The 26,855-nt window shown below is 34.7% G+C and overlaps 1 protein-coding gene across 2 annotated transcripts; it reads left to right on the forward strand.

Moving 5' to 3' along the window:
* Positions 1 to 5,012: 5,012 nt before the first annotated feature.
* LOC121428808 (1-acyl-sn-glycerol-3-phosphate acyltransferase alpha-like) lies at positions 5,013 to 26,416 on the forward strand. Of its 2 annotated transcripts, XM_041625652.1 has the most exons (8): positions 5,013 to 5,345; positions 6,820 to 6,869; positions 7,701 to 8,086; positions 12,221 to 12,351; positions 12,961 to 13,142; positions 15,072 to 15,185; positions 19,600 to 19,672; positions 23,454 to 26,416. In XM_041625652.1, the coding sequence occupies exons 3-8, from the start codon at positions 7,860 to 7,862 to the stop codon at positions 23,615 to 23,617; spliced, it is 891 nt and encodes a 296-aa protein (XP_041481586.1). In that variant the 5' UTR covers positions 5,013 to 5,345; positions 6,820 to 6,869; positions 7,701 to 7,859; the 3' UTR covers positions 23,618 to 26,416. The 2 variants fall into 2 exon arrangements, with proteins under 2 accessions (XP_041481586.1, XP_041481585.1); XM_041625651.1 differs by lacking the exons at positions 5,013 to 5,345; positions 6,820 to 6,869 and having other exon boundaries at positions 7,466 to 8,086.
* The last annotated feature ends 439 nt before the right edge of the window (positions 26,417 to 26,855 follow it).

Consider the following 26,855-nt stretch of genomic DNA (forward strand, 5'->3'; position numbering starts at 1 on the left):
TTCTACTCTACGTGCAAATCAGACTCTAAACACGAAGTGTTAGGGCAAAAAGGACATCTTGTATGAAACATTTTTATTTTGTTTTATCGTCCCCGCAAATTTGACCCTAAACACGTGATTTTCCTAGCAAAATAGATACCCCTTTTTCATTATATTTGTATTTTTTACACCATTATCACGTTACATACGCAACGTGCCATGTCATTAAAAGACATCCTTTTTACCTGTTTTTTAGGTCGCGCATGGTATCCTCTTGTCAATGTAAGTGGCTCCCGGGGCACCCCCCCCCCCCACAGAGCAGCCAAAAAAGCCTGGTCTAGTTGGGGTTAAGAGGAGTGCTCGTTTCTTATTCTATTGATCACATGTAAATATTTTTAGGTCAAATGGCATTTTTTATGACGGTTGGCTAATTTAAAGAGTTGTTTGAATAATTTCACCTTTTGGTGCAGAAGAACAGTTCTTGTTATCTTTGTTGTAAGAACTTTAAGTCCAGTACACATCATCTTTCCAGATTTCATGCAAATACAAGAAAGAATCTTCTAAGGCATGTCTGAAACATTTAGATGACAATCTTTATTCCAACTTGTTGTGCCAGGATAAATTTGACTCATTTCGATACTTTCTCAATGCTAATTATGAATGTTCCATCGTTGAATTTATTTAAAGGTCAAGTCCACCTCAGAAAAATGTTGATTTGAATCAATAAAGAAAAATCAGACAAGCACAATGCTGAAAATTTCATCAAAATCAGATGCAAAATAGGAAAATTATGACACTTCAAAGTTTCGCTTATTTTCAACAAAATAGTTATATGAACAAGCCAGTAAAATCCAAATGAGAGAGTCGATGATGTCACTCACTATTTCTTTTGTTTTTATTGTTTGAATTATACAATATGTCAATTTTTACGAATTTGGCAATTAGGACCTCCTTGCCTGAAGCACAAAATGTTAAAATAATGGAATTCCACGTGTTCAGGGAGGAATGAAACTTCATTTCACATGACAATGATGAGAAAATGAAATATTTCATATAATAAAATACAAAAGAAATAGTGAGTGATGTCATCAACTCTCATTTGGATGCAACTAGCTCGTTCATATAACTATTTTGTTGAAACTTTAAAATGCCATAACTATCTTATTTTACATCAGATTTTGTTGAAATTTTCAGTGTTATGCTTTTTGAATTTTTCTCTTTTTATTCAAATCAAGTTTTTGTTGGGGTGGACTTGTCCTTTAAATATTCAGCAACTGAACATTTGCTCAATGCATTAAAACCGAAGGATCTTTTGTACCATAATTGGATACCACCCTCTAATTTTTCATCCATTGCACACTTATTTCACTTTGGCCTGCAGTAATGCTGAGCTTGGGTCTGTAATAGGACATATATTTCATATTTGCTTTGCTCACATAGTATTCAGTGGCTACACCCTAAATAGACTGGGCTATTTCGACGCCTAAGAAGACGGGGGGGGGGGCTAATTCAGCCCCCCCCCCTACGATCTCCGCCGTGGATGGCGCGATCGAGACGAAAATTGGCACACGTGTTACCCATGGCATTATCACAAAACTATAATGTCAAATTCTGCAAAGAATTGCATGTCTCATTAATTATGCTAATTTATGCGTAAAATCATAGATTGCTCTAATTAATAAAATAATGCCCCTGAATTGCTAATTTTTGTTCCACATACTCTAGATAGGCATCTGATCAAATTTATTTTTAAAAAATTTCAACATCACATTTATTTTCTTATGTGTTCTATTGTTTTCTAAATTTCTTTTGTTTTTCTTTGTTTATCTACTTTTTTTCAATGGAAATTGTTGGAGACTTTTGACCATAAAAAAGATAAAATTAATAGGTTTTAAGCAGTAAAAGGAAAAATATTGATACATTTATGAATTTTGGCTAAAAACACTATTTGCATTGGATTTGTACACAAATTCACGTTTTTGATTAATTTTGGGTCTGCATGCACTTACGAAATGTTGCGTAATTTCGGAACGGCGTACCCGGGGGTCACAATTTTGGTCTCAAGAGTTGCGCCAGACTTGAAAGTAAAAAGTTAGTGAGCGACATGGTCAAAAAATTTTGAGGGGAGCTGAATTGGTCCCCCGATCGACATTTTTTCGTAATAAAGCCGCCGTGTAAAGTTTTTTGACCGCGTCGCTCACTGACTCTTTACATTCAAGTCTCGCGCAACTTTTGAGACCAAATTTCCGACCCCCGGATACGCGGTTCCGAAATAACGCATTTCGTAAGTGCATGCAGACCCAAAATTTAACAAAAATGTGAATTTGTGTACAAATCCAATGCAAATAGAGTTTTTAGGCAAATTTATCATTATTTTTCCTTTTACTGATTGAAATTTATTAATTCCATCTTATTTATGGTCCAAATAAGTCCCTGACAATTTCCATTGAAGAACAATAACAAATTGAGAAATACATAAGAAATTTAGAAAACAATAAAATACATAAAAAAATTAAATGTGATTTTGATTTTTTTTTTGTACATTTGATCAGATTCATATAAAGTGTCTGTGTACCCCAAATTTGCATTTTAGGGGCATTATTTAGTTAGTTAAAGCAAAATTTTGATTCTACGCATAAATTAGCATAATTAATTAGCAATGAGCTTGTTCGCAGAAAATGATCTTGTAGTTTTGTAGATTATGCGACGGGTAACACTCGTACCAAGTTTTGTTGCGATCGAGATCATAAGAGGGGCTGTATCAGACTATCAGCCCCCCCCCCCCCCCCGTCTTAGGCATCGAAATAGGTTGAAATAGATTTAATATTTATGAGTCTTGTTATTTGCAATGTTTCATGAAATTGTAATGACATTTTTGTCTAAAGTTATCATGCCAATATTCAATGTTATTTTCATTTATTTATGTATCAAATAGCTATTTGAAATATGAAAAAATGTGAATTCTTCACTGTTGCAAGTTAGTTATCAGAGTACTTCTTAGATATAATGCCTGGATTGAGATTTTCTGCATACTTAAGATCACTACAAGGATCCCCATCTTTTTAGGATAATGTTAATCTTTCGCATTTGTGAAAGCACACAGGTGTCTGACTTTCTTGTAAAAAAAAGCGGGGGGGGGGAATAAAATAAATTACTGTTACTGAAACAAGTAATAAGAAAATTTCTGCTTTTTAAAAATATATATTGATAACAAGAGGGCAGCAAATACGTCAATGATAAGTTATGGACATTTCTTCATATTTTGTACACATTTCAAAATTTTCTACCTTTCCCGTGCAGGATTGAATCTACTCGTCCGTGTTCCGATTTCGTATGTCAGAGTCTTTCACAGTGTTACATAGTGTTTTTAAGTGATACCTTGTAAAAAAAAGTTTTGGGAGTATTGCCTCCTATGTATGTAATGTAAAACATGCATACTTTACTGTGCAGGTGTGAAATGCAAGAATAAATATCTTGAATGAAACTGAAACCATAAAAGTTTCTCCTTTGCCTTCTTCTTTGCCTCCTTCTTTTATACAACCATTTTTGAACAGTTTTTTTTTATACAACCATAGTTTATACAGTTGCACAAAATTTAATCAGTATTGCATAAAAATCTTTTTACAACCCGCTGTATAAAACCAAGTTTTAAACATAATTTGTATAAAATTTTTATACAACCTGCTGTTTAAATTTTGAACAACCGAGGGTTGTATAATTTTCAAACAACAGTTGTAAGGTTCATATAGTAAACAGCGGTTGTATAAAATTTTATACAGGTTGTATAATTTTGTTTTTTCTGTGTAATTAACAAAAGAAGTAATATGCATACAAGCGGTTTAAGAAAATCTTTAGGAAAATCGGACAAGCAATAAGAATTTTAATGGATTTATACGGTTATAAAATCATCGCAATTAAAGGACAAGTCCACCCCACCAAAAAGTTAATTTGAATAAAAGGAGATAAATTCAACAAGCAAAACACTGAAAATTTCATCAAAATCGGATGTAAAGTAAGAAAGTTATAAAGTTTCGCTTAATTTCACAAAAAACAGTTATATACACATTATAGACGGTATGCAAATTGGCAGACTGATGACGTCACCCACTCACTATTTCTTTTGTATTTCATTATATGAACAATTCTAATTTTCTCCCCATTGTCATATTAATATTTTTTTTATCACTCCCTGAACATGTGGAATTACCATTATTTTGACAGTTTATGGTTAAGTCAAGTTGGTCCCTATTGTCAAATCTGTAAAAATTGAAATATTGTATAATTCAAACTATAAAAAAAACAAAAGAAATAGTGAGCGATGGACACCATCGACTCTCTCATTTGCATATCGCTGAGTTATAAGCGAAACTTAAAAATGTCATAACTTTCTTATTTTACATCCGATTTTGATGAAATTGGCAGCGTTATGTTTGTTTTATTTTTCTATATCGATTCAAATCAACAATTTTCAGGGGTGGACTTGGCCTTTGAATATCATGGATGGGGTATCTAAAATAATACATTAACAACATAAAAACGGAATTACATTCGATAACAATAGAGATATCAGGGTTCATTCTTTAAGAATGAAAAAATCAGTACCTTTACTAAATCTCACCATTTTAATAATATTAGTCCAAGAATCGGAAAAAGATCAGCATATTGCATGAACCCCCCCCCCCCCCATAAACGATAGCAAAATTAATTCCAAAATGAAATAAAAATAAAGGGAAATTGAACAGAGCAACGCGTAATGGCCGGGAAATATGCATAAATTCTTTAAATTTGCTCTGAATAACATTAATATCCCACTATACCCATCAGGAACGAAATTCATAATATTTTTACCCGTATTTCAAATGCTATATTTCAGGCATGTCAAGGTAAGCGATTAATTTAAAATCTGAACGGTTCGAGACGTGGTCTATAACAACTGAGCATTGCGCTCGAAGTCCGTGTCATTTATGGGGTCATATGCCAAGTCGATCGGCATGATCGGGCGATTATGATAATTTCACCTAGTACATACAGTGCACCGCACGCACACATGCCTCCATGGAATAGCAAGCAGTATTATTATCAAGTTCGTCACCACTACTATACCCGGTGCAGCAGCTGGGCTAATTCCCTTTGTTGTCTTTATTAATAGATGTCTATATTTTGAGCGCGCAATCCATTTTGTAAAATCCTGTCGAGGAGTCGTCTGCTATCAGCAGGTCGCACTTTAGTTGTCATGCAGATGCATTTGAACATTGGACAACGTGTAATATGCGTACCCACGTAGACCGGTCTGTTGTTATATCTGCACCACAGTATGCTTTTGGAATCAACGTCTGACATGACAGACACTTGCTGTAATCATGCAGGTAGGATAAATTGATTTTTGGATGAAAAAATAGCCTAGATAGGATACCAGGTGAGCTACATTTTATTTATGAAATATTTATGATTTTTTAATGAAAACCTGAAAGGGGGGCATTTTAAGGACTATACTCATGAAGAGCAGACATATCTCACCAATCCACTATAGTGCGAACGTAAGCACAGACTAGAAGTGTTTTAATTCTGACCTTATAAAAGGGGTGATCACTTTAGTCATGAAAAAAGCATATGATAATAACTCGGAGTGCGAGGAAATTTGGTGTATGTTGATTTGAAAACTGGATGTTTAGGATAATATCTCGTTAATGTTAAACAGATAATGCGAGCACAAGGAATGATGAACACATAGGCCCTAACTTAAGCAAATTATGTTTCATAAAGTTATGAACAAACATATATTTCTTATGATATTAAATGAATATATAGAAGGCAAATAACATAATATAACATCCCCCCCACTTTGTTTCTCTTGCTTTCTCCCTTTTCTCCCGTTTTTTTTTTCTTGGGGGCAGCCGATAGTTACGCCTTTATCTTACGTCTGTCTGGTACATTGAAATAAACTTACCGTTGAGAAATCATTAAATTATTACTGAAAACCGACAATTCTGAAGATCACCGATCACAAATAGACAATTATGTGGAACAGGGTATAAACATTACTTGGAAAAAACCAACATTTTTATGGAATAGCGTGCTTATTTAGTCATGATTTTTCAGAAATTATACAAATTTGTTCGAAATTAAGAGTCATTTGGCACATATTTCTTATTCATACAAACACTTCCATGGTCATTTTATTGGATTCTGTTCGAACTCATTATAAGATCGTTATCACAACTGGTATTTATCTTTAATTGGTAAGTCACTAATCAGTATGATGATTTTTGAGTTATCAATCGGCCATTCAACCCATTCATAGAAAATGAAGACGCCGGCCTTCAACAAACTTTGAGATTATACCATCTTCAAACCTCTTAACTTGGGGTTAATGAAGCAGCTATCGACCCATAGGATCTGTCATGTCTACATTGATCTATTTTTTACAACACTTCACTAAAATTAATGACTTCATGAAGTATTCTGTTGTTGCTTCTCGTTTCTGTTGTCACTTATGATTCATAATTCCGCATTTCTCATTTGCGCTTCATGTTACTCTATCAATATTATTCTAAAATGAAGCATTCCATGCACGCTTTAATGATATAAAATTACGAATATAGTATTTTTTAAAATGTTTCCCTCGGCCGTCTGTCTGATTCGTATTTATGACAAATGAATACATCAAGGTTTTGAGTCCTTTGATTTATGCAGCCTATTATACTTTCTAGTAAAATTATTAAGATGAAACAGTTAAGCATAATGTGATCGAATGATGTTGTTTGTTTACATGGTACAGCTTTTTGGAAAAAAAAAGACAATTAACGGCAAATTTGACTTCCTCTTTTTAATATCCTACAGCTTTCGTGGTGACATCCGGTCTATACGAAAGGAAGCAATAGCTGAACACCGTGGGTCTCGCTTTTCTCAATCACGGACCTGCAACATGAACGAATGAACCGTTCAAATCTTTAACCCATCTCGGGGGACAACTCAAGACATTATTGCACAACAGAATACGGGGGGGGGGGCACTTACATTGACGAGTGGATACCATGCGCGACCAAAAAACACGTAAAAAGGGTGTTTTTTCACGACAGGGCACGTTACGTACGTAACGTGATAAGGGTGTCAAAAACACAAAAATAATGAAAAAAGGGTTATCTATTTCGCTAGGAAAATTACGTGTTTAAGGTCGAATTTGCGGGGATCATAAAACAAAATTAAAATGTTTTATAAAGGATGTCCTTTTTGCCCCAACACTTCGTGTTTAGAGTCCGATTTGCGCGAGGTGTAGAAGGTGGGGTCGTACTAAACCAAATAAGGTAAAGCCGATACGACGACCGAAGGACCCGTAACAATAAGAAATTCCTGTACATGTTTAGGGGTTCATTTCAGGTAATATTTGCCAGGAGTATTGTTTTGTTTCCAATACTTGTTATGGGTAGGGTTTCACTCGCCAATACTTGTTAAGGGGTGCATTTTCAGAATATGGAAATTACGTGTTTAGGGTGCTTTTCGAGACCCCATGGTCGAGCATGGTATCCACTCGTGAATGGAAGCGGCCCCCCGGGATAAGAATAGCATTCGGTCTGTCAGCCATTCACAGACCATACAGTCCTTTTGATTCTGAATAGGCTATAGAAGTGGTTTTACGTTCAGTGCAGTTTGCTGAATCAATATTGTTTACATAACATCATGTGTACTGTAATACTTGTGGCCCTTTCCCTTCCATAACGAAGAGGTCATAAACGCACAAACGGGAAAGCGAGTTTCCGGGGCATGCATGAAGCTGAACTCAGAGACGAGGATTCCCATGGGGAAAAAGGTCGAAACGTGTACGATTATATAACGCTTTTCCAGACTGTGAAAACATCAATAAGACATATAACAGTATTACGATGGAGGATCAAATTGTGTATGAAAATACAACGCACTCGTCGCCGGGTTCAACACTGAAGTGGACAGTGTTTTTCGTGGTGACGGTTGGAACTGTGATTTTGGTTACGAGAAGCAGGTTTGGAGCATTCTACGTAAGGTACTTGACTGTCATCGCTTCATATATGATCTTTGGTGTACTCTTCATCCCCTTGCTGATGCTGAACCCTGGGAGTCCCAAGAACGCCTGGTGAGTCATCAAGTCAGTTGTAATTTCTGGCGACAGGCATTTCGTTCTATAATTCCAAAGTTTTATTTATAAAATGCACAAAGGATATGCTCCCGCCATGAGGCCTGGCTACAAGTTCAAATGTGAGAATGTTAATAAGTGATGTTAAAGCCTATAACTTATAAGCTATAGCAGATGGGGTCTATTTGACCCACGACTCTGGTTTCCTACTTCATTTATTATTATAGGCCTATAGTTTGGCCGACTGTGCTGACTACACGATAGTATATTTCTGAATCTCATTAAACTTCACATAACCTTATCCATTCCGACCTCCACCACTTTCTCGAATTAATTAAGAGCTTATGCAAATGATAATGGTGTTCGGGTCTTGTTGGTACCAGTACTATTAAAATGTTTTGCTCAAGCACTTGTAAAATTAACACGGTTTACCTACGCAACACTAGTAGGCCTACACTACTCCCATGGACCTGCTAGCCGTGGGGCGGCTATACCACAGTATTATTCCACATAAACTGAATCCATGGGATCCAACACCTATTCTAAAAGTGACTAAAGAATTCTATAATACCCAGTTCCTAATACAGGGGGCGCTTAGTGATATCAATGTTCGAACATAATATTGCTCTCATAAATAGACGCACCTGACAGTTGACTGCATGTATTGTAGACAATAACCCCTAATCCTCATTATGTATGCGCACTATATACACGGAGACTACAGGAGATCACTTTCGCTGTGACGATCGAACGCAGTCGTGTGTCAACAACACAAAGTGAATTTTCAGATACAGGCAAACACAACATCTCCAATGAAATACGTCACACTAAATCTATTAATCAAAATACTGAGAAATTATCGAAATTGGATGGAAATGATCAAGATAATTTTCTTCAAAATTTGCAATTTTTTAACACGATATACCGAGGAGTGAGGCTGATGGAACTGAGGCTATAATTATAAAAGGTCACCCCTTTTGGGGGGGAGGGGGGGGGGTCTTTATTTGTGACAGTTGAAATTTTTTCTTTCGTACACGAATACGCCTACAGCTCCCTTACAGAATGCCACTAGACAGGGTCAGGGACCAACCCCTCTTGGAGCAAGTTAATATTTCATAGTAATACATGTACGTGAGAACCCTTCCAGAATATCATTATTGTGTAGTTCTCCTTGTAAAACCTTGAAAAATACTGCTCAAGTTTGTTATTTTTATGAAAGCGATGCTATTTTCACTGGTTTGTTCAAGTTATCAAGTTGTTGATTTGATTATACTCATTCTATAAACTAATTCGTTCGAATGCCACCATGTCAATGTCATAACATGGATGTAGAGCATAGCCATATTAGCTCAGCCGCGAATTAAGGATTTATCTATAGACTTATTCAGCTTTTCTTCACGATGTCTAGACTGAACTATGAGACCTCGCTAGTCCTTTTCACTTTGTTGCTAAACCTCATTATAACAGTTAATCAAAACCAAGGTTGAATTCCCAGAAATTGAATCTATATTTTCTGCACCAGTGGGCCTTCGAATCGCGCGTACAACGGAACCGCGGACAGTTATTCCAATCAATATTGTTATTTGTTGACAGCCGTTTGGAAAAACACTATATGCCAAATAATTGGGAGAATAAATTCAGTACTGGTTGTATTCACATTTCCCCTGCCTCATTTCCAATAACAAAGATTTCTTAGGGCTGGCAGATATGGAAAATTAATTAATTTTCAGGTAGTGTAGGGTAAAGGACACATTCGAAGTGACAAATAAATCACCCAGCTGAGGTATAAGTACGTTTTATTTTCCGTTGAAATAACAAAAGGTAAACATGTAACATTTTATTGAGAGTCTACATCTCAACCTTGCCACGAGATGGGAAATGTGGAATCCGCACAGGTGTGATGTCTTCAACATCAATAAGTTGAGCGATGCGGTGTCAGACGGACATACCGACGTATAGATGTGGGGGCTCCAGTGCACCCCCCCCCCCCCCCGAAAAGGGTTCCATCATGACAAAGAAAAAGGAGAAAGGGAATTTTTTTGAAGGGGTAAATTATTTTCTGATTATTAAGTCGAAAATCTATAACAAAATATAAGATTTTTAACTTGTAAACGGTCAAAACTAAAGGGATGGTCCAGGCTGGAGATATTTATATCTTAATAAATAGAAGTAAAATTCACAAAGCGAAATGCTGAAAATTTGATCAAAATCGGATAACAAATAACGAAGTTATTGAATTTTAAAGATTTGCATTATCCGGTGAAAAAGTCTTAGGCATGTCTTTATGAATATTCATTAGGTGGGCTGGTGATGTCATATCCCCACTTGTTATTTGTATTTTATAATATGAAATTGAGTTTATTTAAAAACAAATTCTACCAAGAACTAAAACAATTGGATTGACAAGTGATTAAGTGCATTAGTTATGTTTTGCTGCAACTTATATTTCATCATAATGGAGACAATTTAAGAAATACTGAAACATTTATGATTTCATGTAATAACATAAGAAAAGGGAAAGTGGGGAAGTGACATCATCAGCCCACCTAATGAATATTCATTACGATGTGCATATACTGTTTTCACAAAATATTGATAAACTTCAAAATTCAATAACTTTTTTTTGCTATCCGATTTTGATGAAATTTTCAGCATTTTGCTCTGTGGATTTTAGCCCGGACCATCCCTTTAACGAGTTGCTCTTTCATTTTCAGGTAAATTTAATCTCATGAGATTAATGATATCTAAATATTAGCCTTCTATTTCTAACACCAGATTTGCAGATCACCGTTAGCTAAATACCGAAAATAAATTAGTTTTGCTACTTGACATTTGCTCTAGCTTTGAATTTCCCCCTGCATGTTCAATGTTACGAGATCAATATGGCAAGGACTGTGGTACTGACAAGGCCATCATCTTGTACAACCATTTAATTGACAACAGGTACACAAGTGGCTTTCATTTCCAATAAATAGTCTTATTTCCAGGCACTGTTCCTCAAGCAGGGATGCCTTTACTGGCATATACCATTTTATCGCAGTTTGAATATGTGAGATAAATTTGGAGTAACTAATCATCATAATAGTGAACACTAATCAAGTACGGGTCAACGTTGTGGTATATAATCCCAATTGCAGAGGGATGCGGGCGTTTGGGGTTGCTTTGCCTGGGAGCCTCTCAAACTCGACTTCTTTTAATAATCCATGTCATTGAATTTATAGAATCATTAATCAGAATGTGACTTCAGATAAACGGCGGATCTCCTTAAACGACAAGTCCACCCCAACAAAATTCAATTTGGATAAAAAGAGAAAAATCTAACAAGCATAACACTGAACATTTCATCAAAATCGGATGTAAAATAAGAATGTTATGACATTTTTTAATTTTGCTTGATTTCACAAAAGTTATATGCACATCCCGGTCTGCATGTGAATCAGGAGAGTGATGACATTACTCACTCACTATTTCTTTCGTATTTTATTATGTAAAATATGAAATGTTTTATTTTTCTCCTACTTATCGTGTGAAACACGGTTTTATTCGTCCCTGAACATGTGAAATCACCATTGTTTTTAGATTATGTGGTTCAGTCAAGTTGGTCCTTCTGGTCAGATCTGTAAAAATTGAAATATCGTTTAATTCAAACAAGAAATAAATAGTGAGCGAGTGACATCATCAACTCTCTCATTTGCATTTCACTTAGTCGTGCATGTTCTGTGAAAAATAAGGGAAACTTTAAGATGTCATAACTTTCGTCACAATTTTCTTCTATTGATTCAAATCAACATTTTCTGGTGTGGACTTGAGCTTTAAGTACGCCAAGCCACATTATTACTAAATTATGGGATGGCTAAAAAAACAATGAGACATTTACCACTGATAAATAAGACACTTCATGAAGAAATTAAAGCTTAGTGGATGCATGATTTACATTCTATAACGATTAAAAACCTTTTTTTTTAATGTTCAAACAAATATTAAAACTTTATCACTCTAGAAAGAAAAATTCAGGCTCTACAGTGTCTCCGTCTTTTATTGTAAAGTGAATGGAAATTAAACATAATACATAACTACTGCACATTTCTCACTTGATTTCTTTTTTCTGTTCCTGCTTTCTGTATATCTTAATAGGTGGTTAATGAAATACGGGAAGTACTTCCAGTTACCCCTTTGTCGTCTCACCATTAAACGGAGAGGATGCTCGTACCCCGAAGGTCCCTTCGTCGTTGTCTGCAATCACCAAAGCTCTCTAGACAGCCCAAGTAAGCCCAGGGAAGCATTTCATGAAACGGAAAGTCAGTGTTGTTCACTGAATATTGTTAAAAGCTACCGATATCCTTGCGTCCGATTGGCTGAGAGCAAAACAGCAAAGATCACTGACGAAAGTTTTATGAAATGCTCCCTAAGCATAGTCTATTTAAAATTGATAGTAAATTGTGATTCATTGTTACTCTAAGGAATCATATTTATCCATCAGGCAATTCATCCAGCCGACTGGCATAATAACTTACTTGTAATAATTCATTCCAATGCCAAGTGTACTTTGTCAGGTTTTCTCGCTAATCATGACAAGAATGCTTGCCGGACATAGCAACAACTAATAATGCATGAAAGTATTCTGGATTCCAACTGTAAAAGATGAAGTGGATTAACAACTACTGGAATGTCAATGGAAATATGAATAATAAACAGCAAAACTGCAAAATAAGAATAACAGAATAATGAACATAATGAAGCAACCAACAAAATAAGGATAGTTAACAAACAGCGTGACAAAATATTCCATTCAGTTATAGGAATGCATTTCAAGACAAAAAACTTTCCCTGATAGTAAACAATCCTTCACTATTTGTTTTTTTTTTCGATTTCAGTTATTCTGCATGAGGACATTTGGCCTGGGAATTGCGTTGTAATAATGAAGAAGATGATGAAATACACGGGACCCTTCGGATTGTGTCTGATCCTGAGTGGGACGATATTTGTTGACAGGAAGGACTCGGCAAGTGCAAAGGACATGTTACGTAACGCGGTGGATGCTATTCAAAAATTTAAGGTTGGTGATAAATCATAACATGAAGAAATAGAAAGGGTCTAGCAACCTCCCCCCAAAGGGGAAGATGGTTTACGAAAATTTAACAGTAGGTGTATACCTCACATCATGGTTGATATATATATATATATATATATATATATGTATATATATATATATATATATATATATATATATATATATATATATATATATATATATATATATATATATATATATATATATATATAAAACCCTCAAAAAAGTTTGGAAATCTGAGTTTGGCCATTAATTTCTCCCAACTCCCAAATTTACACAATGCATATTTGACATCGTTTAAAAGATCATTTAATTCTCTTTAAAATGATACGTTTGTTATGATCATGCCATCACGAAAAGAGCAGGATTCAAAAGTGTTGGATAAGGTCTGAATTGAAAAGCTGCAAAACGAGCAAAACAGATTTGAAATCTGGGTTTGCCATTAATATCTCCCAACTCCCAATTGCACACAATGCATATTTGACATCATTCAAAAGATCATTTGTCTTTTAGATGATACCCTGCTTGTTATGATCATGCCATCACGAGAGGAGCAGGATTCATAAGTGTTGGATGAGGTCTGAATGAAAAGCTGCAAAACGGGCAGAAATAGGCATGGAGGGTCAATACAGAACATGATTCTTTTGTCTGTGTCAATAGAGATGAAAATCCATTCAATTCAAACCCCCACTTCTTCATTTTTGATGATTTGTTGTGGTTTATGTAGTGATGATTCTGTGAGATACCATGGTTGGAAATACCCATGCATGTTTGTTATGTGTTACTTGTGCAGAGGTGTGTTTAATTTCTTGTTGATGGGGGCCTTAAGTAGCATGAAAGCAATTAAAGAAACCGTTGAGAAACTCACTCATCACTAAGGAAAAAAGAACAGTGACCTTCAGTATTGTGTCATTTTGCAACTTTTGAATTTTGACCTTGCCCTACTTTTCAAGGCACTGCACCTCCATGTGAACCATAATCAGAAATTGTAGGGTATAATTTTAAAGAGATTTAAATGATCTATTCATTGACATTAATTACACATTGATATTTACTAAAACCGAGGAGGGATTATCGATCAAAATCAAAAGAAACCGCTAAGAAACTAGCTCATCACCACGGAAAAAAGAAGAGTGACTTTCAATATTGTGTCATTTTGCAACTTTTGAATGTTCACCTTACCCCATATTTCAAGGCACTGCACCTCCATGTGAACAATAATCATATCACGTAGGGTATCATTTTAAAGAAAATTAAATGATCTATTCATTAATATTTATCAAACATTGATATTTACTAAAAACCGAGGGATTATCGATCAAAGTCAGATTTTCAAACCTTTTTGAGGAGTTTATATACATGTATATATATATATATATATATATATATATATATATATATATATATATATATATATATATATATATTCGTATTCCAGAGCGATGGTACCATTGAAATCCATCTGTCTGATCTCATCAAAACGCGTAAAAGTCTATAAAAGGTTTTTTGCTTTACCTTATAGTCAAAATTCTTTAAGACCAATTTAAGATCACACCTTTTGTCTAATCCTAAACAAACTTTAAAGGAATAAATCTCTCATTTTGTTTTCTGATTTCCTCATATAGTTTGGAGAATTCGAGGTTGGAACCCCCTCGACATTCGTCACAAACACATGACCAATGCTTTTTAGATTATTTTCATTTATCCGATCTCCTTCAGAATTTCAGAAGTTTAATTCTATGATTTTTTTTCTTTTCGTCAAGATTATTATAGTATCAATTACCATTTTCTGTGGATTTAGAGCAAGATATGAAACAGGACAACCAAAAATGAGGAAACTCTGATGCACTGAAAATCCACACCAACTACACCCATTTCTTTTCTTTTTGTTGAATTGTTTAAACTTTCTGACAGCGTCGTGTTTGGGTGTTTCCAGAGGGAACTCGCAGACTGAAATCTCGAAAACAAACAGATGGACCATTGCTGCCATTCAAGAAAGGTGCTTTTAATTTAGCAGTCCTAGCGCAGGTAAGAACCATCCCCCCCCCCCCCTCCAACACCCCCACCCTGTGGCACTCTTTTAACACCCGAAAAATACATCCCTTTTGATTTAACATGTTAAATGAATCACGATTGCTATTAGGCAGATTTGTGAGTGTATCTATTGTAAAGATCCCAAATGTAAGGAGGTATACTATCATATTTGACGTTCCACTATCACGTTGCAATTTGCTTTTCGTTTGTTATGAATTTTATATTCTAGACAGAATATTTAAAATGATGCACAATGCTCGAAAAGACAATGATGGCCTTTGATACTAAGATAACATGAAGTACTTCGGCATGGAAAGTGTATATAGTCCAGTCATTTTAAATTTTCACTTGGAACAAATTGCAACAGAATTTATTCCAATGCAGAACGTTTCTTTGAGGTCCATAGAAGACCATACTAAAAGTCCCAGAAAATCCGAATAGGGGAAAGTGTTCTAATTTGCATAAACATAATGGTTAATTTTGGTCATATTCGCTCATTAAGTTTACTTAGCAGACGACGCCAGTGTATACTATGTACTCAGACCCGATTACAAATCATATCAATTCCGGCCTCGATATACTATAAACATTGACTTCCTCAAACTATCGCTATATCATAAATATCAGTAAGCAAAGATTTATACCACAAGAACATTGTTACTATTAACATTAAATACATAAATTCGATTCTGTTTGGACTGTATTAATTGTTTAACATGAAAGGGTCTAGGCACGGAAACTATCATATGCTAGTCACGTGACATTGTACACCAAAATAATGACATTTTCTGCTTGCTCGATCTCAAAGATCAAGAGAAAAATAAGATGTATAGCTATTAGACCTGCCACATCCTATTATACTACTATTTAACTGTATACCAAAGTAGCACTTTTTTCCGTATTTTGCCAATTTATGGGAAAAATCTGTCAATTTGGAGCCCCTGAAGAGGGAAGGGGTCGATGCGCCGTATTTTGCCAATTTATGGGAAAATCTGTCAATTTGGAGTCCCTGAAGAGGGAAGGGTCGATGCGCTGATAGACTAAACCTACTCATCTTTAAGTTTCAAATAATAAAAGTGACTTAACCATATAGCAGAAATGCCTTTTGCCCGAATGGGGGGGGGGTCAAAAACTGCAATTTTGAGACTTCGGGAACCCCTAAGGGAGGTATAGGCTTTGCTGAGCCAGCACTTCTTTATTGTAGTTGATGGAGGAAAATCTACTTTTTTATCTCCAAGTGGTTATGAAACAATGAAAGAAGTTTGCTATAGAGCAGAAACAACGTTTTGCCTTAATAGGGGCTCCAAATTGGCAGATTTCCCCCATAAATTATAAATAAAATAAGGAGGGGAAAATAGGCAAAAAGGGTGGGGAGACTTAGGGAACCCCTAAGGTGGTAGGCTTTGCTGAGCCAGAACTTCTTATGTAGCTGATATAAAGGATTTTTTTTCATCTCCAAGTGGTTACGAAACAATGAAAGTGGTGTGCTATATATATATATATAAAACATTCTTGCATCAATGAGGGCTCCGAATTGATAGATTTTTCCATAAATAGGCAAAATATGGAAAAGGGATTGTTGACTTCGGCAAACCCCTGAGAGGTAGGGTTTGCTGTGCCAGCACTTCTTTGTATGTAGCTGATGGAGGAAAATCTAATTTTGTTATCTCCAAGTGGTTCCAAAGAATGAAAGTGGTCTACTGCAAAGGGGGAAACGCCTTTTACCTCATTGGGGCTCCAAAATTTTACAAGAAATGGGCAAAATACGCTTAAGGGGTGGGGTGATTTCAGCAGCTCCCTAAAGGATGTAGTCTTTGATGTGCCAGCACTTCTTTATACGTAGCACATAGACTACTCTTTTGTTTCCAAGTGGTTTTAAAACAATAAAAGTGGCTTACACTGTAGCAGAAACATCTTTTTGCCTCAATGAGGGCTCCGGATTTATAGATTTTTCCATAAATTGGCAAAATATGGAAAAGGGATGATTGACTTTAGCGAACCCCGCAGGGGATAGACTTTGCTGTGCCAGCACTTCTTTAAATTTAGCTGATAGAAGAAAATCTATTTTTCCATCCCCAAGTGCTTACAAAACAATTAAATCGGTTTACTGCAAAGGGGAAACGCCTGTTGCCTCAATGGAGCTAAAATTTGCGCGAATTTTCCAAGAAATGAGCAAAATACAAAAAGGGGTTGGTGACTTCAGAAGACCCCTGAAAGGGTAGGCTTTGATGTGCCATCACTTCTTTATATGTAACTCAAAGAGAAAAGCCTGCTCTTTTGCCTCCAAGTGATTTCTAGACAATAAAAGTTTTTTTTCCTTGTAGCAAAACACCGCGTTGTCACATTGGGGGCTCCTAAAAGCACGATATTTTTAATAGTTGAGCTACGGATAACGGGGTAACTTTGACAAGCTATTGCGGGACTATGCTGTGATGTTCTTGAACGTAATTGCATACAACATGCAGATCAATTATGCATCATCTAACTTTTTCTAAGAAATTTCATTAACATAAAAGTTACTTTCAAATGAAGAAAAAGCCCTTTGCCCACATATCAATTTAAGTAATATACACCTTTGTATCGCTAGACGTCGTTGTATTTACGCGTGTTAGTCACACCAAGAAAGGCAAGGCAAGACCGATTTAGTATATTGTACTATCTCCAAAGGCATCCAAGCGATCGCGTTGTAGTCGATATAAAAGGGTGACTGGACACGGAGGTTGGTTTTTGGTGTCACTTTATCGCAATATCGCATAATACATTCGGATGTATTTGCCCTTAATCTAAGCAAGTTAAGACATTAATACTGTTATGAAGCATATCAATTTTTTCGTTGATATATCCTCTTTCTTGTCGAATGCTGATATTTTACATTAGTTGTTGATGCTAATGTTAAAACAGAAAGATTTCAATGCACATGCGAATTTTTGACCAAAAACACGGAAATTTTGGCATAATTTCTCACATTTTTCGAAAAATATGAACCGGACAGTCCCGGAAACGATTGCAACCGATTTATGATATCTTAATCATAGTGAATTGCGTATTCATTTCAAGATTTTTCCATTATCTGTACAAAAAATATTAAGGATAAGGCATATCAATTAATTTTGGCAGCCATCTTGGATTTATGCAAATTAGATGCCTTTCCCCTATTCGGAAAGTTTGGGACTTTTAGTATGTTGCACTAGGGACCTTACAGAAATGCATTGTGATAAAAAAAAATCTGTTGCAATTTGTTCCAAGTTTGGTCAAAATTTGGGCTAAAATGACTGGGCTAATATGATATACCCCTGAGCCGCGAGAAATGCTCAAATGAGCATCGAAAGTTCCAAACCCTTCGTAGCAATACATCATGCGATACAGTTACTCCCTGAACAATATTTGTTAAGGATCTGTCCTTCTGAAATCTGAATAACTGTTCCATTTAAGTCCTGTACATTCTGCGAGCATAGATATTGAATGTCACAAGGATCCAGCTTCTGTATATTTGATAATTATGACAAGGGGATGATTCTGAAGAAAACCTTGACATATATCACAATCGGTATCACTATTCTGTAATACTAGAGTTTGTAGTTACCGAGACTTGCAGAATGAAGGGACTGTTCTGTTCTCTCCAAAGGGGCTAACCCCCAGAATGAACAATCAACTTTAGAGCCTTTGTGGGGTTTTTTTTAATGAAAGGGATAAAAAACGAGGAATTTCTTGGCATACTTTGCAAATATTGAATGGCATGCGTCCTAAATATAGGGTCAAACTTTCACATGTTGAACAAAGACATTTCTGGTGCGGTGTATCATGAATCCAAAAGTTATGCTTGTCTTAAAGAACGACTTTGAAATAAAGATACAAAATGCGCAAAAACAATAACGTCGTCGAATTTTTACTTTTTTTCTGAAGAATGTAAAATATACTTTTGCAATGAATTACTTGTTGTTATAATCCATCTATGTAAATAAATTACAGATCCCACTTTGCTTGACATCTTCGATTTGTTCATTACTACACAAACCATGAATTACGAAAAGTTCCGCTTTTAGAAGACAACAATCAACATGATCAATATAATGTAGGTCACTTCATTAATATACTCTTCACTTCCTCTAAGTTGAAAATGATTGGAAGATACGAGGATTACTGATGTATAGATATAACAAAGCGCAAAATTTGTCCCCAAATAAACAAAAAGTTTCAGTACGAAAAAATGGTAATTGGTAAATTATTGTTATATGAATTCACTTGTTTACTTTATTCAAAAGTTACAAGTGCATTAAGCAAGTTACTCATTCAACTCGATCCACATGATGCATCGAGCAATTTACTCAATCGACTCGGTCGAAACTATCTTTTTTAATTCTAATCCCTCCAAATGGCTCATCTTTAATTTGATTTATTCTGTTCTCAGGTTCCTATTGTTCCAGTAGTATTGTCGTCACAAGATAAATTCTTCAACTTCCATGAATATATATTCGAACCAGGTTAGTATTAAAAAACATCGGGGTAAGGGTGAAGACGAGGCAGAGAGAGCAGGAATGGGGTACAAACAGCATCTTGGATGGATATCTTCATAACATCTTAAGGGCATTAAACAAATCTTAAGCTTCAACCAACCTTTGATTTATATGGAGCGTGCTTTCGTCCAATCCTTTGGACTTTCTCAAGCCAATCGATCAGTCACAAAGTTTGCGGCTGCCTGTGTTGATCTGTATCTCTGTATTCCTATAAGGCAGCAAACTTTGTGACTGATCAATTGGCTTGAGAAAGTCCACAGAAGTGGACGAAAGCTCGCCCAATATAAATTAAAGGTTGGTTGAAGCTTAAAATTTGTTTAATCCTTAAATGATAAAGGTTTTGTGTATTAATTCTTAAGAGCAATTGAAGATATCTGATTATATTCCATTCTTTTGGGTATGGCAGTCCAGAGGGCTGAACTAGCAAATCAAGTAGATGTATGGAGTTATGGAGTTATTGAAGTAAATCACATAATCTAAATCTTTTAGATTATGTTCCCATCGCAAACGATTTGAAATCAAATCATTGATATTTACATTTAAATCAAAAGTTCGACCGGTCTCTAACCGCAGTTGATCTTAATTTATTTCCAATGACCAATAAATTCAGATGGAGGATAGGAAGTGGAGATTTGAAAGGACATCTAATGAAATGATCGTATTAATAAGAATCCATGCTCTTCACTACGACAACAGTGATAAGTATTATATTGATAGTTCGACTTTTAGTTCATTTAATGTGTGGTCTGATTTTATCAGACAGGGTTAAATTTCTCAAAGCACATTGAAAAAATGTCATTCGAATTCCTTTGACAGATTAGAATCTGCAAAATACAAATAATCCCGTGAAGCCAACACTCTCAAAACAAATCAGTCAAAATGACTAATTATTCGAGTCAGCTGGGTGTAACTATTTTTCTACTCATGGGCAATTCCATGGAAAATGTTCACTTTAGAGAAAAAATGAAGTTTTGGATTTCACTTAAGCAGTCAAATTTTCTTAAAAAGTAATCTATAAAGTCTCAATTTCCAATAGAAAAATCAAAATATTGATAAAATTTTGTAGTTTTTTCCATCATCAAAAAAATAGAATAGTATATTGCAAAAAGTAAAAAATGTGGCTATTTTTAAACAATTCAACTTTCCTGTCTCTACTAAAAGCAAACAAGGTCACAGAGGTCTCTTTTAACTTTTGAATAGTTGATTAATGTTTAAATCAACAGAAAATCATCGGTAAATTTTTTGCCATTCATCAATTTTAGAGAAATTTGTCTCTAGACTTGTGTGATTTCTTTACCATAATCAGTGTCATGTCCGTTACGTTTTTCACTCAAAGTTTTCACAGCTTACAGGAAATTTGTCTGAAGGTACTGCAGATTCAGATTCTATGTTAGAATTAAACCCCCTACCATGTGTAGCAATCATTTTCCCTTACCATTTCCCATTTTCATAAAAATGGCGTAACGGACATGACAATTCGCGTAACGGACATGACGCCTTTTATATGACAAAAGGCAGCATTCACAAAAACAAAATATTAGGCTCAGTGTCACAGACTGAGGTCAGTCTCAATTGCTTGAGGATAGCTGGATGTAATAACTCCTAGAATCTGCATGTCATTCAAGCTATTTTCAGAAGTTGGAGAATGATGAAAGTTCAGCTCTTGTTCAGGTAGATTTTTCTAAAAAATTAACGGTATGCCACATAATATGATGCAGCTAGATCTGGCAACATACTCAGATCACAATCTGCATCATTTGTGTTTGAACAATGCAATTGATTATCTTTTTGCACTGACAGTTTGGAGCATGATAAAACTCCAACTTGTGAATTCATGAGATCATTGATGATGTTGCTTCAAAGTATCTGACTTTCACCAACCTGTACTTCTTCAGTGATGGCACGGGCTCACATTTAAAAACAAGTTTGTATTGATTCAGATATATGTTACATGATGTAGCTCTATGAATCCATGAATCTACAGTGGCACTTCTTTGCAATATCACAAAGCAAAGGGGCTGTGGAAGGAATGGGGCGCGATCAATTAAATTATTTCATCATAGTATTTTGGTCAGCCAAAATCACGATTTGAATGATGTATCTTCATAGCAGTGCGGTCAATGCAACAAATTTAGATACAGCCACATTTGTCAGCAAGCAAGATCGTAAGATTTAGAACATTCAAGATTTAATGAAAGGATGATTTATACTCAGGATATTTACTTTGAATGAAAGAAAATCTCAGAAGCAATTTACAAACATTCCGATTACCTTTCAACTCATACATACTCGATAATGAAAGACTGGTTTCCAGGTATGGCTATTAAATTTTAAAATACTTATTAATGTCATTTTTTTAATCTTAAAACTGACATTAATACTAGTACATATTCTTTATCATAAATACATTTCATAATATGTTCATCTTTGATTTATACAGGTCTGGTTCATTTTGTTTTCTTCTCACAAAAAATGAGATTTGGACTTCTCAGTGTGTCGTAGTGGTACAATAAACATTGTATTTTATATAAAATTATCATGTAGGCTATAGCTATTAAATTAATGATACCTGCTAATAATATCTACATATTTTTTCTAAGAATGTTAGTAAAGGTACTTTGCTGTTACATAATTAAATTCATTCTTCATATTTTTTAATTTTGAAACTAAGAAGTGCTGATGAAGTTCACCTCGTAAGGGTGTCATGTCCGTTACGCTAATGTATATTATCAAATATTAAGCCATGAATGAAAAATAATCTTTAGTTTACTATCAACTTTTTCTCCTATAATTAGGTGTAGCAGATGGTATTAACTGGAAAATACTCATTAACTGTTGTTAACAGGTGTAAAAGAAATTTTTCTAAATATTTTTTTGTTTTATAAATATTGTACGAAAAGCCCCCCTCTCAAATTGCAAAATAATAGGAGATATTACAGATTACTAGTTATGTGTGTCTCTAACCTCTAGCCTTAACGTGTAAACAATTAGACTTGTACCATATCTTGTAATAAAATAGTTATATTCGCTTACAAAAAGTGGATGAAACTGTCATGTCCATTACACTTCGTGTGTCATGTCCGTTACGCTACATTTTGAGATATGAATACAGAATGGACTGCAAAACTGTTGTAAAAAACCATTTTATGGATAGAGCATGATCTTAAGAGTACATTAACACCAACATCAGGTGCATGCAATCTAAGAATTCACAGGAATTTTGATAAGCAATAGGAGGTAAAAATGCTTCGTCCATTTCGTGTAATGTCCGTTACGCTCACAAAGAGTGCAATTTCTCCACAACTATTCAACGTAACGATTTGAAATTTTATGTGTATGTAACTGATATTTAAATGTGTCTGATAAGCTTAGTAACAATTATCAAAACACTGCTAATTCTACTGTATAAACCTTTGAATTACAAAAATTTGTCTGAACGTCATGTCCGTTACGCTGGAATTGACCTCATATCTATTTTCTCTGTTCGTATTTTACTATAAAAACAGTGTTATTTATGACTAAAATATACGTCAGAAATATGACTAGACATATCAGTTGTACCCAGCCGACTACTGATCTAGTCAATTTGACTACTTTGTTATAAGAGTATAGGATTTGTACAAAATAGTTCATTATTCATTAAATCGTTCGTATCTTATTAAATCATCATAATGTACTTTATGATGATCCTACATATTTTCCATCTACTAGTATTATAGTATTTACGTTTAATTTCTATTCCTTGTAGGTGAAGTAACGTCAACAGTATTACCTGCTATTCCTACAACTGGTTTGACGTTAGACGATGTACCAAAACTAGCCGAAGAAGTTCGAGATAAAATGATTGATGTATTTTTAAACCAGCATGAAAATGGTCATGTGGTTACAGGGAATTGCGAATCCAAACACTGATTGTTCAATTTAGAAACTAAACACTATACTCGTCTTAATGCTATCAATAATACGGTGCAGGGTTATGAAATATGAAATTTACAACTGTATGAAATTTACAACTGTACTTACTAAGTATAATGTATGGAACGTATTCAAAGCGCATTCTGCCATGGTGTGCTGTTCTCCGATTCACGAAGAACGACACCGCATTCCAGAATTATCATTCCACTATTCATACAGACAACGACATAGGGTAGTACACTTTGTAGTTTTGTATACTTAGTACTACCTATGTCTCATGAAGATGTGACATGTGCTATGAACCGTTTTACAAAAAACGTCTACACTGCAAAGCCAAACGGGCTGAGAATAAACTCTCCAAATCAGCGAAAGTTGAAATATAATATTCAAATTCTTATACCAAATCCATATTTGAATGAACTTAATTTGGCGTGTGATAATAGGCCTTGCATATCTGGAAGTAATGTATGTATAGCATCTCATTTGACGCTTCATGAAAAGTCAATGGTAAATTTTGTTAAGTTCTGCAAGCTATTTTTTTTTTAATTTATAAGTGAGGGACTTTGCTTACAATTTTTGCATGTTTAAGTAGAAAGAGAATATGATGACCATTTCATTTTTTTAAACGTACACGAACAAAGTACCGTAGGTATGTAAAATAATAAACGGGGGACTGCCCCCCCCCCCCCATTCCCCTCCCGATTAACACCCACCCAATGCCATGCTTGTATATTTTAAGGATGTGACTAATGAGGTATTTGAACAGCGACGAATGGTCACTACAGAATATTTGCTGATCAATATATCCTCCTTTTTCTCAAACTGCTCACTCACTAAACGTATCTGTAAAGTACCAGTCTAAAATACCAGAGTTATGGCTGTTATTGACCCTTTGTTGTTAATTCCTACTCAACGATACACATAGTGACTATTAAACTTACATGTACAGTAGAGCCCACATCTCCATTTATCTTCAAGCTCATAATTTTGCTTACAAACTTGATATTTTACTGCGTTAGCCATATCCTGCCATTTCTTTGTATGAGTTCAACAAATTGTGCTGTATTAGATGAATTTACAATATTCGAAAATGCAATCTGAAGCTGTCAAATTTGTTTGAATTAGTGACGAACTGACGATGGATATATGATTAGTTCTTTCGCTAGGCCTATATATTTTTCGACAGTATACATGTAGATCACGGCTGTATCACTGCCAAAACGTGTACTATGAAGTATGAACAAAGAGCAAGATATCAATTATATTATCCCTCGGAGAGGACCTTAAGCCGTCGGTCCTCTGGTTGCTTGCTTACTTACAAGCGTTCATGTTTTCTTAGCAATCAGGTCAAATATCACTACCATTACAATTAATGAACACATATAGTTGATTATTTTTATGGAAGAGCTTTTACAAATTAAAAGTATTATTGAACCAAAATGTGGCACTTACATGTACATTGGTATCCTTATGAAGTGCATTATATTATCAGTATTAGTATTTTAGGGAAGCACATTAGTAAACTTAATAAAGGGGAAGTTCACTCTGAGAAAAAATTTAGGGTAAAAATAGCAGAAAAAAATAATAAAAAATGTTGCCGTAGGTTTCAGGAAAATCCATTAAAGGTCAAAAATGTTAGAATTTTTATTATTTGGTGACGTCATTATGTAAGCAGCTTACTTACATATAACATACATTGTAAAAAAATCAATGAAATATCATTTCCTCAGAAAACTGAAAATGATTTTTTACTATACCTTCAGTAAATCAAACAAATTACATAACATAATAGAGCAGCTCTTCGTTTGTGACGTCACAAATCCAAACCTTAGAATTTTAATAACTTTCTTAATCTTTTTTCCTCAAACGTTCACCATTTTTCCCTGCTATTTTTCCAACAAACTTTTTCAGGGTAAACGTCCCCTTTAATTTTAGCATTTAAATTGAATTTGGGAATAAGTCAGATTGACAGCATACTTTTCTTTTTTGTATTTAAATTATATCCACTAACGATAAACCAATGTATAATCTTTGATATTATACCAAAGTCCAAGCTAAACAAAGATAAGCACATTCTGATTTTCACCATGCAAATAAAATCGATTTTGAGCACCCCCCCCCACATGTTGGGGTGGTTGGTAGGGTCGGGTCCAAGGCCAAGACTATGGTGTTATAGGATATGAAAAATTTGAGTGAACATGGTGAAGAGGCCGAGGTGTTTGGGGTTTTATGAAGATATTCAATAGCTTCAGTTCGAAAAGGTTTTATTAATGATTTATTTTTGTGTATTTTTTAAATTTCTGTTTTATGTTCTGAATATAATATGACACTCAAAGATTGAGTACGTTGAGTTTATTAGGTTTTATTGTAACAGTAAAGGAAAAAAAAGAGAAAGTGCTAAGTGTTAAATATATGAGTCTTCAATAAGTTCAATGTATCTATTAATTTGTATAGAGATGATATTTTACTTGATATATGTATTTCATTTTGTATGTGAATTGAAGTTGTTGACAAAAAAAAACTTCTTGATACAAAAAAAATGTAACCAACCTTGGTCTCTTCCTAATTACATCATATAAAAATGCGTTACATGCATGTATAGAATACGCAAAATTAAACGCATATTATTTGAACGCAGTTAGAGTTGTGGGGCAGTAATCTCGTTTTATATCGTATTTGACCGATTTGTAATAGAGAAAGAGTGGTGTACAGAGCATGTTGATTTTGATAATATGTATGTACAATCTGCCGAAATGTAAACAATGCAAATAAGTATTAAATAATATATTTCAAGTTAATAATATGGTTTCCTTGTATTATTCATATTTAAGAACAATGTAATATCAACGTTGTTACTCGTTACCTTCATAACAATTACATTTTGGGGGGGGATTTGGGCAAAGAATGGGGTTTGATATATTGATGTATAAAAATGTAGGACAGGCGAAGGAGAGAGAATGAAGAGAGCGAAATATCAAAACAGGATTACTATACGAAAAGACTGAAGCATTTATTTTGATAAATATTCAAAATGGGTTGTCATTTGGAATGAAATCTCCATAGATTCTGCGGAATAAACAGCACTGGTTTCCTAATAGACCTTTCGACACCATAATGAAAAAGGAATTTCCTTTATTCATTCAAAATCTCATAATGTCGAACATGAAATATTACTGAAACGAAAAAAAATAAAATGTCGATTTGGTTGAATTTAAAGGACGAGTCCACCCCAACA

This window comes from Lytechinus variegatus, chromosome 15 (assembly GCF_018143015.1).
Source record: "Lytechinus variegatus isolate NC3 chromosome 15, Lvar_3.0, whole genome shotgun sequence".
Classification (NCBI taxonomy): Eukaryota; Metazoa; Echinodermata; class Echinoidea; order Temnopleuroida; family Toxopneustidae; genus Lytechinus; species Lytechinus variegatus.

What these genes read in the sequence shown, in the direction of transcription:
- LOC121428808 (XM_041625652.1), top strand. Translation starts at nt 7,860, where the DNA reads ATGGAGGATCAAATTGTGTATGAAAATACAACGCACTCGTCGCCGGGT. An exon ending in GGGAGTCCCAAGAACGCCTG is followed by an intron (nt 8,087 to 12,220) that starts GTGAGTCATCAA and finishes ATATCTTAATAG; the next exon opens with GTGGTTAATGAAATACGGGA. An exon ending in ATGCTATTCAAAAATTTAAG is followed by an intron (nt 13,143 to 15,071) that starts GTTGGTGATAAA and finishes ACTTTCTGACAG; the next exon opens with CGTCGTGTTTGGGTGTTTCC.